We start from the raw sequence: 16,025 nt of genomic DNA on the forward strand, positions 1-16,025 counted from the left end.
GTTGTTCATGGATTATTTTCTCATATGTGCCTTGACCGTGGGACTACAGCAGACCGAGTAACCCCTTGCTCAAGCCAGCGACCTTGGGTCCAAGCTGGTGAGCCTTGCTCATACCAGATGAACCCGCACTCAAGCTGGTGACCTCTGGGTCTCAAACCTGGGTCCTCGGCATCCCAGTCCAACGCTCTATCCACTGCACCACTGCCTGGTCAGGCGGCACTGTCATTTATTTTAAAAAATGATTATAATAGGATAATGACAAACAATGGTGTTCCTGTAATAATAGCTAGGAAATTTTTGAAAAAAAATCATTCTGGAAGGAACCAGATAAACACTAAGCAAAAGCAATGTCATGTATTGGTGGAATATCAACTTGGAAGAGCTAACTCAAACTTAATTATAATCTTAAGATAAACAAGCAAACACGTTAACGCTAAAAAAAATTCTCTAGAAAGCTCTTACTGAAACACAAGCTTATTTGAGAGGAAATGCAAGAAAGATGAGGAAAGGCCTATTCCAGCATAAAAGGCAGAAAGGTATTATTGTCAGGAAAACAACAGCTGTTTACCACATGTAGAAGTTTCAAGTTAACACTTTAGAGAAGAGTTTGAAAAAAAAAAAAGCTTGGCTTCCCTGTTGTACTATTATTAAGATAAATGTTCTCAATTTGACAAGTTTGGGATGTTGTATTACATCCATAGAATTCACATCAAGTATGTTGAAAATGAATGAAACAATGCACATTTTCTCCTTTTACATAAATACAATAGAACATAGAATGTAATAATGAGCTCATTTGTTCATTTACTTAATGTTTCCTGAGCATATACATATGGCCTGCACTTTGGGGAAGACACACAATATAGGACCCAGTTCCTATCTCTAAAAACTTCCAAGCTATTTGGAGAGCTATGCAAAGTTACAAAGCAGGTAACAAACCAGCCACAAAATTAGAGTGTTCACAGTAGGGAAAACTAAGCGCTCTGTCACCCAGTTCCACACAGTCTGATTAATCAATTAGCCTTAGAAAATATATGTAACAACCCACTGAGTCTGGAAAATAAAAACTGCTTGGGGATACATACATAACAATCACAAGGCAACTCCTAAATAACATCTCAAACCCATGGCTAAAATAAATAGCAAAAGGTCTTTAACAGTTTAATCTGGGAAAATAAGAAAGAAAATCTGTTTTTCAAGGAACTCTGGGGAGTAAGATTTAAACAATGAGGATATCTTCTATGAGCCTCTCTTCTCATTTATGTTTTCTTAGCAGGCCCAACTAAGAGAAGTCTGAGAACTCTTTTTATGCCTCATTCCCAGAGCTCTGAGGAAGTTTCTTCTATTGATTAATTCAGTCAACATTCTATGTACATATGTGCATACAAGATTCCATGCCAGGCAAATTAACAATAATAAGTGAACATGCCTTCTTTGCCCTTAAGAAATGAACAATCTACTCCTGGAAATAAGATACAGAAATATTAAAGATGAATAGTGGAAAATACCAAAATAAACATTAGATAACGCCACATTATCTAATCTAAAGAAAAGGAGAAAGGGAGACATGAGACCAGCAATGGACTTGTCAATGACAAAAGGACAAAGTAGGAGGATAAGGAATAGGAGCAGAAAGGTAGAGAAAGTAGCTAATAAAACCAATGTGTAAAAAGGAAGAGGGAAAAATTAACATAGAATCTCAAGGTGGGAAACAGGAAAAAAAATTCACACACCATAACAGGGTTGAAAGGGATAGTGCTGTAAAAAAATTAGAAAATAATACCATTAGTTATAATTCTACATGATTATTACAGTCAACAGGAATTTGGAAGAAAGTAGGATTGCTAGGTTTACACAGTAGTCAGAACTGTGTTATAGCTAACATAGTGATACAGGAAGAGACTTGAATAAACTGTTTAGAATTGACATTGCACATTACATGTGTAATGAAAGAAACAGGTGGCCTGACCTGTGGTGGCACAGTGAATAAAGTGTCAACCAGGAATGCTGAGGTCGCCAGTTTGAAACCCTGGGCTTGCCTGGTCAAGGCACATATGGGAGTTGATGCTTCCTGTTCCTCCCCTCCTTCTCTCTTTCACTCTCTCTCCTTTATAACAATGAATAAAGTCTTTTAAATAAATAAATAAAACAGGGATCAAAGATGGCAGTGGAGTAGGTGGATGTTACACTCACCTCTTACCAGTACCAAACTGGAATTACAAATAAAATATAGAGCAATCAACTGGGCCAACGCTCTATCCACTGAGCCACCAACCAGGGCCTCAGCTGCATTTTTATACACCAATAACGAATAACCAGAAAGGGAAACTAAGAAAATAATTCCATTCCCAAATGCATCAAAAAGAATTAAATACCTAGGATTAAATTTAACCAAGGATATAAAAGACCTGTCCTTGGAAAATTATAAGAAACTGAAGAACAGCCTGACCAGGTGATGGCACCATGGTTAGAGCATCAGACTGGGAAGCAGAGGACCCAGGTTTGAAACCCCAAGGTCGCTGACTTGAGCGCTGGCTCACCAGCTTGAGTATGGGGTCACTGGCTTGAGCATGGGATCATAGGCATGGCCCCATGGTCACTGGCTTGAGCCCAAAGGTCGCTGGCTTGAAGCCCAAGGTAGCTGGCTTGAGCCCAAGGTTGCTGGCTTGAGCAAGGGGTCACTCGCTCTGCTGTAGCTCCTCAGTCAAGGCACATATGAGAAAGCAATCAATGCAATCAATGAACTAAGGAGTGGCAACAAAAAATTGATGCTTCTCATCTCTCTCCCTTCCTGTCTGTCTGTCCCTCTCGCTATCTCTCTGTCTCTGTCATACACACACCAAAAAAAAAAAAAAAAGAAAAAAGAAAAGAAACTGAAGAACATACAAATAAGTGGAAGCACATACCATGCTCATGGATAGGAAAAATTAACATCATTAATATCCCCATACTACCCAAAGTAATCTATAGATTCAACACAATTCCTATCAAAATACCAATGGCATATTTCACAGAACTCAAATATTCCAAAACTTATATGGAACCACAAAAGACCCCAAATAAACACAGCAGTCTTGAGAAAGAACAAAGTTTGAGAAATCATGCTACCTACTCTTTTTCTTTTCTTTTTTTTTTTAGTGACAGAGACAGAGAGAGACAGAGAAAGGGACAAAGAGAGACAGAAAGACAGGAAGGGAGAGAGATGTGAAGCACCAACTCCCCACTGCGGCACCTTAGTTGTTCATTGATTGCTTTCCCATATGTGCTTTGACCAGGGGGGCTATAGCAGACCAAGTGACCCCTTGCTCAAGCCAGTGATACTGGGCTCAAGCTGGTGAGCCTTGCTCAAATCAGATAAGCCCACGCCCAGGCTGGCAACCCTGAGGTTTCGAACCTGGGTCCTCCATAACCCTGTCCGACACTCTATCCACTGCGCCCCCACCTGGCCAGGCTCTACTCCCAAACTATACTACAAGGCCATAGTAATCAAAACAGCATAATACTGGCATAAAAACAGACATATAGATTAACAGAACAGAATAGATAGCCTAGAAATAAACCCATACCTTGTGATCAATTAATATTTGATAAAGGAGGCAAGAACATGCAATAATAAGAACATACCATTCAATAAATAGTACATTAAAAAAATTGAAATTAGACTACCTTTTACACCATACACAAGAATAAACTCAAAATGGATTAAAGACTTAAATATTAGACTCAAAACCATAAAACTTCTAGAAGCAAAAACATAAGCAGTAAAATCTCGAACATTTCTCGTACCAATATTTTTTTCTGATATAACTCCTTGGCAAAGGGAAACAGAAGAAAAAATAAACAAATGGGACTATAGCAAACTAAAAAGGTTTTTCACAGCAAAGGAAAACATCAGCAAATAAAAAGAGAACCCACCGAACAGGAGAACACCAAAAAAGAATAAACAATTCTGTAACTCAGTAGTTGTCAAAAGAATGCTTAACATATGCTAATATATTAAAATGTTTTAAAATATAACATTTTATAAATCTTAGACAAACACAAAATCCTGGGCCTATAATCATTTAATCCAATGTTATTACCTTAAGAAAACATCAAATAGTGTAGGTATGCTGCTGCTGCAAAGTACTTACAACATAAAATCTTGTTCCCAAGAAGGCTGATCACCACGAACTGCTACAGTTGTGCTCTTCACATTCTGCACTTTCAGGGTCACATATGTGTTGAATTTATCTTTGGAAAAATGCAAAATGAAAATGAAAATGTAATACTTAGTGCTCGGATTGTTACCAATCTCACAATGTCTTTGGAATTAAATAAGATCCAAATTAAAGCATTATATGTAGAAGAAAAAAATGAAAATAAACATTGTTCAAAGTAGCATAATTCTAAAGCATCGAAGAGTTGCAAAAAATATATAAAACACATACTACCTTCAAAAGCATAATCTATAACAGTATTTTGCAAATTTAAGAAATATGTTTGACCTAGGAGACACATATATAAACTAAAACAAAAGATTCATAAAATACAGGATGTGATACACTGGTATTACCGATTCTATTTTATTTGATCTATTAAAATGTTAATCATAACCAACTAAATTCATTTTATAGCCCTCATGCAATTTGAAAAAAAACTAATATAACTGATCTGGTAGGAAAGATATGTAACTTTAAATATCAAAAGAAAAAGAGAGAAGGAGAAAGAAAAAAAGTGATCAAGGATTGCAGAAGGGAAAAGGCTTAACTCCAGCTGTTGAAAGGGATAAGAGGCTCTGGCCATTTGGCTCAGTGGATAGAGCGTCAGCCCAGCCTATGGACACCTATATTGATTCCTGGTCAGGGTACACAGGAGAAGCAACAATCTGCTTCTCTTCCCGTCCCTCTTCCCCTTCTCTCCCTCTTTGCCTCCCACACCTAGTGGCTCATTTGGTTCGAGGGTCAACCCTGGGCACTAAAAATAGCTCAGTTGATTCAAGCATCAGCCCTAGACTGGGATGCTGGGTGGGTCCTGGTTGGGGCTCATGCAGGAGTCTGTCTCACTATCTCCCTTCCTCTCACTTAAAAAAAGGGGGGGGGGAGAAGGGGAAGGAAGAAAGAAACAAGGAAGAGAGGGAGGGAAGAAGGGAGGGAGGGAGAAAGAAAGGGAGGGAGGGAGAAAGGGAGGGAGGGAAACAAACAAAGAGATAAGAATTCAGGATAAACCCTCATAAAAGACATGAATTTCAAGCTTGATCTATTCAGTTATCAGAAATGCTATCACAGAGTTGGGAAAAGCAAATTCTCTAACCTGACAGTGTAAGTTGAGTACTAAACAATGGTTGGTGACCTGGAACTCAAATCTCAGAGATCTGACCTACTACTTAACACAGCACATTCTATATTTACCCTACCACTTTAACATCCGCCACAATGAGGGGCACTGAACTGCAAGTTCACTTTTATATGTAACAAACTAATCATAATTTTGTAAAATAAAAATGAACAATTTTTTTGACTCATCAAACTGGCAAAGACTGCTTTAAATGATTACTTATTGTTAGAAAAGTGAGAAAATGGGCCCTGCCATGCACTTCTAGCAGAAGGTAAATCTTTCTCTTAAATATCACTAAAAATTGCCAGACCAGGTGGTCAGTGGTGCACTGAATAGAGCATCGGACTGGGATGCAGAGGACCCAGGTTCGAGACCCCGAGGTCTCCAGATTAAGCACAGGTTCATCTGGTTTGAGCAAAGCTCACCAGCTTGAACCCAAGATCGCTGGCTCGAGCAAGGGGTTACTCGGTCTGCTGAAGGCCCACAGTCAAGGCATCTATGAGAAAGCAATCAATGAACAACTAAGGTGTCACAACGTGCAACGAAAAACTGATAATTGATGCTTCTCATCTCTCTCCGTTCCTGTCTGTCTTTCTCTATCTATCCCTCTCTCTGCCTCTCTCTGTCTCTGTGAAAAAAAAAAAAGAACTATCACTAAAAATTATGTAATTTTGCCTGGCCTGCACTGGTGCAATGGATAAAGCATTGACCTGGATGCTAAGGTCACTGATTTGAAGCCCTGACCTTGCCCAGTCAAGGCACATATGAGGAGTAAGCAGTAAACAACTGAAGTGAAGCAATTATGAGTTGATACTTCTCATATCATATGATTTTTTATTCCACTCCCTATATCCCACCATAGCTGATTAGACCAAGGGCAGACACCACTCAAGAACAGAATCAACTCATTGTTTCATTTAGTTGTGCATTCATTGACTACTTCTCATGTGTGCCCTGACCAGGGGGAAACTGAACCAGCAATCTCAACGTGCCAGGAAGACGCTTATCCACTGAGCCATAAATCAGGGCCAGGCTTCTTTAATGTTTTACAACAGCAATATCTTTTTCCCCAGCTTTCCTAGGGTATAATTTACAATTTAAGAATGCATATTTTAAGGTATACAACCTGATGATTTCATATATGTATACATTGTAAAATAATCACTACAATCATGCAAATTAACATATTCATTATCACCTCATATAGTTCCATTTTGAGGGAGAGAGGGTGTATGTGTGCTGAGAACACATAAGATTGACCCCTCTTAGAAAATCGTAAGTATACAATACTTGTTTACTATACATATATTGTTGTACATTAGATCTCCAGAAATTATTCATCTTACATATCTGAAATTTTATATCCCCTTTACCAATATCTCCCCATACTGACTTTTTAATTAATAATTTAATGAGTTTAGTAGATTTAATTAACTTAATCAATAAAATCAATTTTTTAAAAGATTGCTTTTAAATCACATCAAGTATGAAAGGACATAATAATTAAAGTCTGGTCTTACCTGGTGAACCCTGGAATTTGGCTCTTTTAACTGCAAGAGGAAAAAAAAAGCATCATAAAATATTTTCACAAATTAGTTAACCAACACATTCTGCATGCCTACTAGGCCGAGGTTAGAGTTAGGTATAGATTTTTTTTTATTTTAGCAAGGGGGAGGAAGGAAGAGGGAGAGGGAAACAGGGAGGGAGATGAGAAGCATCAGCTTGTAGTTGTGGCATGTTAGTTGTTCATTGATTGCTTCTCATATGTGCCTTGACTGGGAGACTCCAGCAAAGCCCGTGGCCCCTTGCTTAAGCCAGCAACCTTGGGCTCAAACCAGCAACCTTGGCCTTCAAGCCAGTGACCATGGGATCATGTCGATGATCCCACGCTCAAGCTGGCTACCCCGCAGCTCAAGCTAGTGAGTCTGCACTCAAGCCAGATGAGTCCACAGTCAAGCCAGCAACCTCGTGGTTTTGAAGCTGAGATTCAGCATCCCGGGTCAACACTCTATACACTGCACTACCACCGGTCAGGCAAGAGTTAGGAATACTGTAGACTTTTAAGTCTCAATCTTGAGAAGCTAGGACTTCTGATCAAAGCTTAAAGGCAAAGAGTTAAAAGTTAATCAATCTCGCCTGACCAGGCAGTGGCACAGTGGATAGAGCATTGGACTGGGATGCAGAGGACCCAGGTTCAAGACCCCGAGGTCGCCAGCTTGAGCGCGGGCTCATCTGGTTTGAGCAAAGCTCAACAGCTTGAACCCAAGGTCGCTGACTCGAGCAAGGGGTTACTCGGTCTGCTGAAAGCCCATGGTCAAGGCACATATGAGAAAGCAATCAATGAACAACTAAGGTGTCACAATGAAAAACTGATAATTGATGCTTCTCATCTCTCTCCGTTCCTGTCTGTCCTTATCTATCCCTCTCTGACTCTCTCTGTCTCTGTAAAAATAAATAAATAAATAAAAGTTAATCAATCTCATCTCATACTCAACACAAAACTGTATCTTACAGCCTCCTGACAAGGAAGTAGAGGGAACTAACTTACCTCTATGGCAAGAACCAATTTCAATTCATATATCTTTTTAAGGGTTAAGTCACATATGTCCTTATTTAAAACCTATCATAGCCTGACCAGGTGGTGGCGCAGTGGATAGAGCCTCAGACTGGGACACAGAGGACCCAGGTTCAAAACCCTATGGTCAACGGCTTGAGCACGGGCTCATCTGGTTTGAGCAAGGCTCACCAGCTTGAGCCCAAAGTTGGTGGCTTGAGCAAGTGGTCACTCGGTCTGCTGTAGTCCCCCCCCCCCATCATGGCACAGATGAAAAAGCAATCAATGAACAACTAAGGTGCTGCAACAAAGAACTGATGCTTCTTCTCATCTCTCTCCCTTCCTGTCTGTCTGTCCCCATCTGTCCTTCTCTCTGTCTCTGTCACAAAAATAATAAATAATAATAATAATAATTAAAACCCATCATAGAAATTTCCTCCATCCATTCATGCCCAAAGAAGAACCTAACAGGTGAGATCTAGATAATAGGTTTTCAAGAAGATGAGAAGTAACTTCTTTCTGGGAATAAGCTTATCAAGAGGACCTCCTGTCCAAGAGCTCATTTCCAAAACATTAGTGGAGAACTGCACAAGAAAAAAAATGCCACATTAGGGACTAAAACATGGCAATTCTAGGAAAGGTCAAAGACTAAACATGAAGGAAATTGCTAAATACCAGAAAGCACCAAATATTTCTATCAATGAAGATTAGAACTATGAAAAAAAAAGAATCTGTAACTGAAAAGATTAGAACTATGTACCAAGGAGGGGGGGGGGACAAAAGGAAATCCCAACACATAATGCCTAAAAAGATATTTGAGGGTAGAGATCTGCCATTCTCCTTGTCATGCATTATAACGGAAAGCTTCACCTTAGTTTACATCCAACTTCTGCTTAGTATTTCCAAAAGATGGGTGATTCAGAACCTTTCACAAGGTCCTCTTCATTTCAGGCAGCACTTAGTGCTAAAAGCTATTTCTTCTTATTGAATCAAAATATGTCTCCCATGGGAATGCCCTTTGTAGTCTCATGTCAATTCTTCTTCCCAATTATTTTTCATTAATTTCATTTAATTCAAGACTTACTGTAAAGTTATAGTAATCAAAACTGTGGCTCTAGCATACAAATAAACATAGATCAATGGAATAAAATAGAAATATATATATAATATGTAAAATATATTACCTCACAACATATGTAAAACTTAAAATGAATCATGACTAAAACTAAATGTAAGAGCTAAAACTAAAAAAATCTAGAAGAAAATGTTAGTGACTTTAGGCAATGACTTCTCAAATTAGATACAAAAAGCCTTAAGTCTAAAAGGAAAAAAAACGTGTTCCTCAAAAGACACTGTTAAAAAGGCAAGCCACAGACTGGGAAGAAATATTTGCAAAGCATATCTGATAAGACTGATAAAAGAGCCTGACCAGGCGATGGCGCAGTGAATAGAGCATCGGACTGGGATGCAGAAGGACCCAGGTTCGAGACCCCGAGGTCGCCAGCCTGAATGTGGGCTCATCTGGCTTGAGCCAAAAAAAAAAAAAAAAAAAAAAAAAGCTCACCAGCTTGGACCCAAGGTCACTGGCTCGAGCAAGGGGTTACTCAGTCTGCTGAAGGCCCGCGGTCAAGGCACATGTGAGAAAGCAATCAATGAACAACTAAGGAGTCCCAACGAAAAACTGATGATTGATGCTTCTCATCTCTCTCCGTTCCTATCTGTCTATCCCTCTCTCTGACTCTCTCTCTGTCGCAGTAAAAAAATAAAAATAAATTTAAAAGACTGATAAAAGACAATAAGGAAAGCAATCTACAGCTGAAAACTGAGCACTGAGGGGAGCTAAGGCATTTCCCAAGGTGTGTAGTCGGAAGCTGAAATTTACTTGGGTTGTGTGCAGAAGGTCGGAGCAAGGGAGTAGAGAACTGGGGTGTAAGCAAGGGTGTCTGGAGTGCGTCCAGAGTCAAGTAGGTGCTGGGTCAGTAGACAGAGATCTGAGTGTGTAGCCCACCAGAGTGAGTAGCACTGCAGGCCCAGTATCAAACAATGAGTAATGAATGGCTATGCAGATGCAGCCTGAAGCAAATGCAGATAACTTCAGGGGAGGAAGAGAGCTTTGGCCCACAACCTATTTCATGACTACAGCAATGTGGCTTAAATGCCAATGTTGTGAAAAAATTGGAAGAAGCTGGACTCTATACTGTGGAGGCTGTTGTCTTTGCACTAAAGGAGCTAATAAATATTAAGGGGATTAGTGAAGCCAAAGCTGATAAAATTCTGACTGAGGTAGCTAAATTATCAATAGTTCCAATGGGTTTCACCACTGCAACTGAGTTCCAACAAAGTTGATCAGAGATCATACTGATTACAGCTGGCTCTAAAAAACTCAACAAACTATTTCAAGGAGGAATTGAGACTGGATCCATCACAGAGATGTTTGGAGAATTTCAAACTGGGAAGACCCAGATCCGTCATACATTCTATGTAAAATGCCAGCTTCCCATTGACCAAGGTGTAGGTGAAGGAAAGGCCATGTACATTGACACAGAGGGTACCCTTTAGACCAGAATGGTTGCTAGCAGTGGCTGAGAGATAGGGCTTCTCTGACAGTGATGTCAATAATGTAACATATGCTCATGGGTTCAACACCAACCATCAAACCCAGCTACTTTATCAAGCATCAGGTATGACGGTAAAGTTCAGGTAAGGCACTACTAATTGTAGACAGTGCCACTGCCATCTACAGAACAGACTATTCTGGTCGAGGTGAACTTTCAGCCAGGCAGATGCATTTGGCCAGGTTTCTGCAGATGCTTCTGCGACTTGCTGATGAGGTTGGTATTAAAGTGGTAACCACCAACCAGGTGGTAGCTCCATATTTGCTGCAGATTCTAAAGAACCAATTGGAGGAAGTAACATTGCTCATGTCTCAACCCCACACTGTATCTGAGAAAAGGAAGAGGGGAAACCAGAATCTGCAAAATCTACGACCCACCCTGTCTTCCTGAAGCTGAAGCTATCTCTGTTTGCTATCAATGCAGACGGAGTGGGAGATGCCAAAGACTGAACCATTGGTTTTTTGCCCCGTGATAAACCTAAGTGCTTCATGCCTAATGGAGAAGACTGCTCCCTGGGGTTCTTTGGAGGACTCTTCATGTTGTGACTGCCAAAAAAAGCTTCCATAAAAACAACTATTGTATCAGCTTTTCTGGTGATGTAAACAGAAAACAGGTCAGTAGTTACAAACTGATCGGAAATGTTTATTCCTTCTCTAAAGAGTGTTTTAATTGCTATGTGAATTCTTTGGTTTTAGGGGAGAGGGGTGGTATATGGAACACCTTTGACATAGTGTCTTGAGTGACTCGGGACTAACAGCTGTACAATCTGTGTCTCCAAGAGAACTAAAGCTGGGAAGAATTAACTCTTCTCTCACTGTCTGAATAACATTGAAAAAAAAGTCTGAACCATGTGGCAAAGGGAATGGGTCCCCTCACAGATTCTTTTCCTCTGTCAATCAGACAGAGGTTTTTAAGTTTAAAAGCCTGAATTATCTTATGTAAGAATTTGTTTTTAATTAAGAAGTACTGAGCAGACCTGCTAGGCTACCAGTCCTTTACCATCTACTTGCTTGGGTTTTTTTTTTTTTTTTTTTTGTCCTGTTTTTGTTTTTTACTGCTAAAAGCAACTCAATACAAGTCTGGAATTTTAAGCATTTCAGAGGCTTAAGTAAGTAGACTCACTGTGGGATCATGAATAAAGTAGTTATTTATAGTGACTGCTGATTTATTCTGGTACAAACTATTTCAAGATAGGGCATTTATATCTCTTTGACACTGGGTAGGGGTGATCAGTTTCTATTGCTTTAAAACTGAAAATTTTAAAGGGAAGTCCTACATTAAGATGATTGAGTATATTGTTCTTCCAGCTAATAGACTACTACAAGATGGATATACTATGGCAAAAATAAATAAATAAATAAATAAATAAATAAAGACTGTATGAAGAAATCCCAAAACTCAATATTAAGAAAACAAAGAACCTACTTTTAAAATTGGACAAAAGATGCTCAATATCATTAGTTATCAGAGAAATGTTCGTTAAAACCATAAGATACTACTATATACCCACTAGATTTAAAATTTAAAAATCTGACAAGTGTTAGGATGTGGGAGCAATTAGAACTCTGACACTGCTGGTGAGAATGCAAAATGGTACAACCACTTTGGGAAGGAGCTTGGCAGTTTCTTACAAAAGTTAAACATACAGCTTGACCAGGCAGTGGCAGGATAGAGCGTCAGACTGAGACTTGAAGGACCCAGGTTCGAAACCCCGAGGTCGCCAGCTTGAGCGCGGGCTCATCTGGTGTGAGCAAGGCTCACCAGCTTGAGCAAGGGATCACTCGGTCTGCTGTAGCCCCCCAGTCAAGGCACATATGAGAAAGCAATCAATAAACAACCAAGGTGCCACAATTGGTGCTTCTCATCTCTCTCCCTTCCTGTCTGTCTGACTGTCTGTCCCTATCTGTCCCTCTCTTTGACTTTGTCTCTGTCACACACAAAAAAAGTTAAAACATACAGTCATGTTCAAGCAATCAGCATTCTAAGTATTTAGCCCAGATATATGAAAACTTACGTCCATACAAATACTTGCAGATGAAGCTCATAATAGCCAAAACCTAAAAAGAACTCAAATGTCTTATCAACTGGTAAATGGATACACAAACTGTGGCATATCTATCTGTACAAGGAAATACAACTCAGCAATACAAAGAAAATAATTACTGATACAAACAACAAAAATGAATCTAAGAAGAAAATTTTGTTTAGTGAAAGACGTTAGACACAAGACTATGAATTGTGTGATTCCATTTACATGGTGTACTAGGAAAAGTAAAACCATAATAGAAAGTACAGAAGTACAAAAAAAAACATAAGGAAACTTTTGGGGGTGATAGACTTATTCTTTCTCAATTGTGGTGATGTTGACATGGATACATTTATTGGTCAAAATTCAAAAACTATACTGAAAATTGATGACTATTATTATCATATGTAAATTACACCTTAATACAACTAAAGAAAAAAACCTCCTTCCCTCAATCCCATATCTGGGAATATATTCTACATAGAGATTCCACAGGTGCAAAAAGAAGTATACATCAGCTAATGAACTGAAGCATATTTATAATAGCAAAAGATTAGAAAATTGATTATATGTTAAATTATCTAAATGTGACAAGCAAAGCTTTAGAATTTTCAGAAGAAAATATAAAGGAATGAATGTAAAATGGATAAATGGATGGAAAGATAGACACCTACTTTAGATTAAAATATTTAAAATCTTTAGACATATATTTAGAATAAAAATCAGGAAAGGAAAAACTGTACACACAATCCATGCAATTGATTATATCTTAGGAGAAAAGGGCTTCAACTTTATCATAATATATTTTTAAAATCTGTACTAATGGGACAAAATATTAATATATGTAAAATCTAAGTGGTAGTACATAAGTATACAATATGTTATTTTCTATACTTTTTTCTTTTTAAAAACTTTTATTGGTGCAGATGACATAATCATATATGTTGAGCAGATGGCATGACCTCTAGAAAATCCAAGAAAGTCAATCAAAAACTCCTGCAATGACTAAGCAATTATAGCATGGTTGCAAGATACAAGTTTAGGGTACAAAAGTCAATAATCACTTTCCTATATACCAGCAATAAGCAAATGAAATTTGAAAAAACATATTACCATTTAATTTAGTACCTCCCCAAAATGAAATACTTAGGTATAAATCTAACACTATATGAGGAAAACTACAAAACTATGATGAAAGATATCAAAAAAGAGCTAGACAGATATTCCATGTTCATGGATAGGAACACTCAATATTGTCAAGATACCAGTTCTTCCCAATTTGACCTATAGATTAATGCAATCCTAATCAAAACCTCAGCATGTTATTTTGTGAATATGGACAAATCAAATCTAAAGTTTATATGGAGAGTCAAAAGATCAAGAAGAGTCAACTCAAAATTAAAGGAGAACAAAGTTGGAAGACTGACACTACCTGACTTCAAGACTCACCATAAAACTAATAATAATCAGCCTGATGAGGTGGTGGATCAGTGGATAGAGCATCAGCCTGAGACACTGAGGACCCAGGTTCAAAACCCCAAGGTCATCAACTTGAGTGCGGGCTCATCTGACTTAAGCACAGGCTCACCAGCTTGAACATGGGGTTGACGGCTTGAGAGTGGGATCATGGCAGGGGTGGATTTAACAGCGGGCTCACTGGGTGTGCGCCCTGGGCCCCAACTTCTGAAGGGCCCTATAAAACCCCAACTTTATACTTTTTCCTAATGACATCAAGTTTGGTTTCATATGAGCAATTTTAACATTAATAGTACATAATGTTTTTTATTTATTTAAAAATATGCTTAGCATGTATTTTTATTTTCCCTCTCTCTTTTTTTTAAGGGGCCCAATATTTTCTCCTGTGCCCTGGGCTTCAACTAACCTTAATCTGTCTCTAGATCATAGACATGACCCCATCATTGCTGGCTTGAGCCCAAGGTCACTGGCTCTGCTGGAGCCCCCCAGTTAAATCACATATAAGAAAGCAATCAACGAATAACTAAGGTACTGCAACTATGAGCTGATGCTTCTCATGTCTCTCCCTTCCTATCTGTCTCTCTCTCATGTGCACACATGCAAATAATAATAATAATAATAATAAAAACAATATGATATTAGTGAAAGAATAGACCAGTGGTAGTCAACCTGGTCCCTACCGCCCACTAGTGGATGTTCCAGCTTTCATGGTGGGTGGTAACGGAACAACCAAAGTATAAATAAAAAGACAGATTTAACTATAGTAAGTTGTTTTATAAAGATTTATTCTGCCAAACAGTAAAAATTTGACATCAAGTACTTGGTAAGTAATTATTATTATATGCTTTAACTTGCTATAACTCTGCTTTATAAATTTTATAAAGTAAAGTTACTTCCCTACTTTATAAATCGCGATTACTGTGGAACCAGTGGGCGGATAGAATAGAAAATTTTACTACTAACAAAGATAAAAAAAAAAAGTGGGCAGTAGGTATAAAAAGGTTGACTACTCCTGGAATAGACAAATAGATCAATGAAACAGAATTGACAGCCGAGAAATAGACCCACATAAACACATTCAACTGACCTTTGACAAAGGAGAAAAGGCAATGCAATGGAGCAACTATAGTCTTTTCAACAAACAACACTGGAACAAATGGACATCTATACACAAAATAATGAATCCACACACAGATTTTCATAAAAATTAACTCAAAATGGATCATAGACCTAAAAATAAAATGCAAAACTAAAACCAGAATTTAACATAGGAGAAAACCTAGATGACCTTGAGTATGGTGATGACCTTTTATTTATTTTTTTAAATTATTTTTTGTATTTTTCCAAAGTTAGAAGCGGGGAGGCAGTCAGACTCCCGCATGTGCCCAAACAGGATCCATCCGGCATGCCCACCAGGGGGTGATGCTCTGCCCATCTGGGGCATTGCTCCATTGCGGCCAGAGCCATTCTAGCACCTGAGGTGGAGGCCACGGAGCCGTCCTCAGCTCCCAAGCCAACTTTGCTACAGTGGAGCCTTGGCTGCAGGAGGGGAAAAGAGAGATAGAGAGGAAAGAGAAGCAGAAGGGTGGAGCTGATGGGCACTTCTGTGTGCCCTGGCCGGGAATTGAACCTGGGACCTTCCTCATGCCCGGCCAATGCTCCACCGCTGAGCCAACTGGCCAGGGTCGGTGATGACCTTTTAGATATAACAATACCAAAGGCACAATCTGTGAAAGAAATAACTGATTAGCTGGACTTCATTAAAATTAAAATTTTTGCTGCCCTGGCCAGATAGCTCAGTTGGTTGGAGCATCGTCCAGAAGTGCAGAGGTTGCCAGTTTGATTCTTGGTCAGGGCACATACAGGAACAACTTGATGTTCCTGTCTCTTTCTCTCTCCTTCCTATCTCGCTGAAATCAATAAATAAAGACTGTACAAAATTTTAAAAATTCTGCTCTTTGGAAGACCATGTCAAAAGAATGAGAAGACAAGCCAAAGACTGAGAGAAGATATTTGCAAAAGACACATCTGATAAAGG

At 38.9% G+C, this 16,025-nt stretch overlaps 1 protein-coding gene and 1 pseudogene across 10 annotated transcripts in view; one reads left to right on the plus strand and one right to left on the minus strand.

Moving 5' to 3' along the window:
- UNC13B (unc-13 homolog B) overlaps positions 1–16,025 on the minus strand; it is a 296,704-nt gene that overhangs the window by 200,524 nt on the left and 80,155 nt on the right. For all 10 annotated transcript variants that reach the window (XM_066256835.1, XM_066256833.1, XM_066256836.1 and 7 more), the window contains exons 2-3: positions 6,837–6,866; positions 4,134–4,233 (exon numbers count right to left, since the gene is read on the minus strand). In XM_066256835.1, coding sequence (XP_066112932.1) covers positions 4,134–4,233; positions 6,837–6,866 — 130 coding nt within the window. The remainder of the gene's footprint in view (positions 1–4,133; positions 4,234–6,836; positions 6,867–16,025) is intronic.
- Positions 9,925–10,934, plus strand: LOC136322815 (DNA repair protein RAD51 homolog 1 pseudogene; annotated as a pseudogene).

Source organism: Saccopteryx bilineata, chromosome 2 (genome assembly GCF_036850765.1).
Source record: "Saccopteryx bilineata isolate mSacBil1 chromosome 2, mSacBil1_pri_phased_curated, whole genome shotgun sequence".
NCBI lineage: Eukaryota > Metazoa > Chordata > Mammalia > Chiroptera > Emballonuridae > Saccopteryx > Saccopteryx bilineata.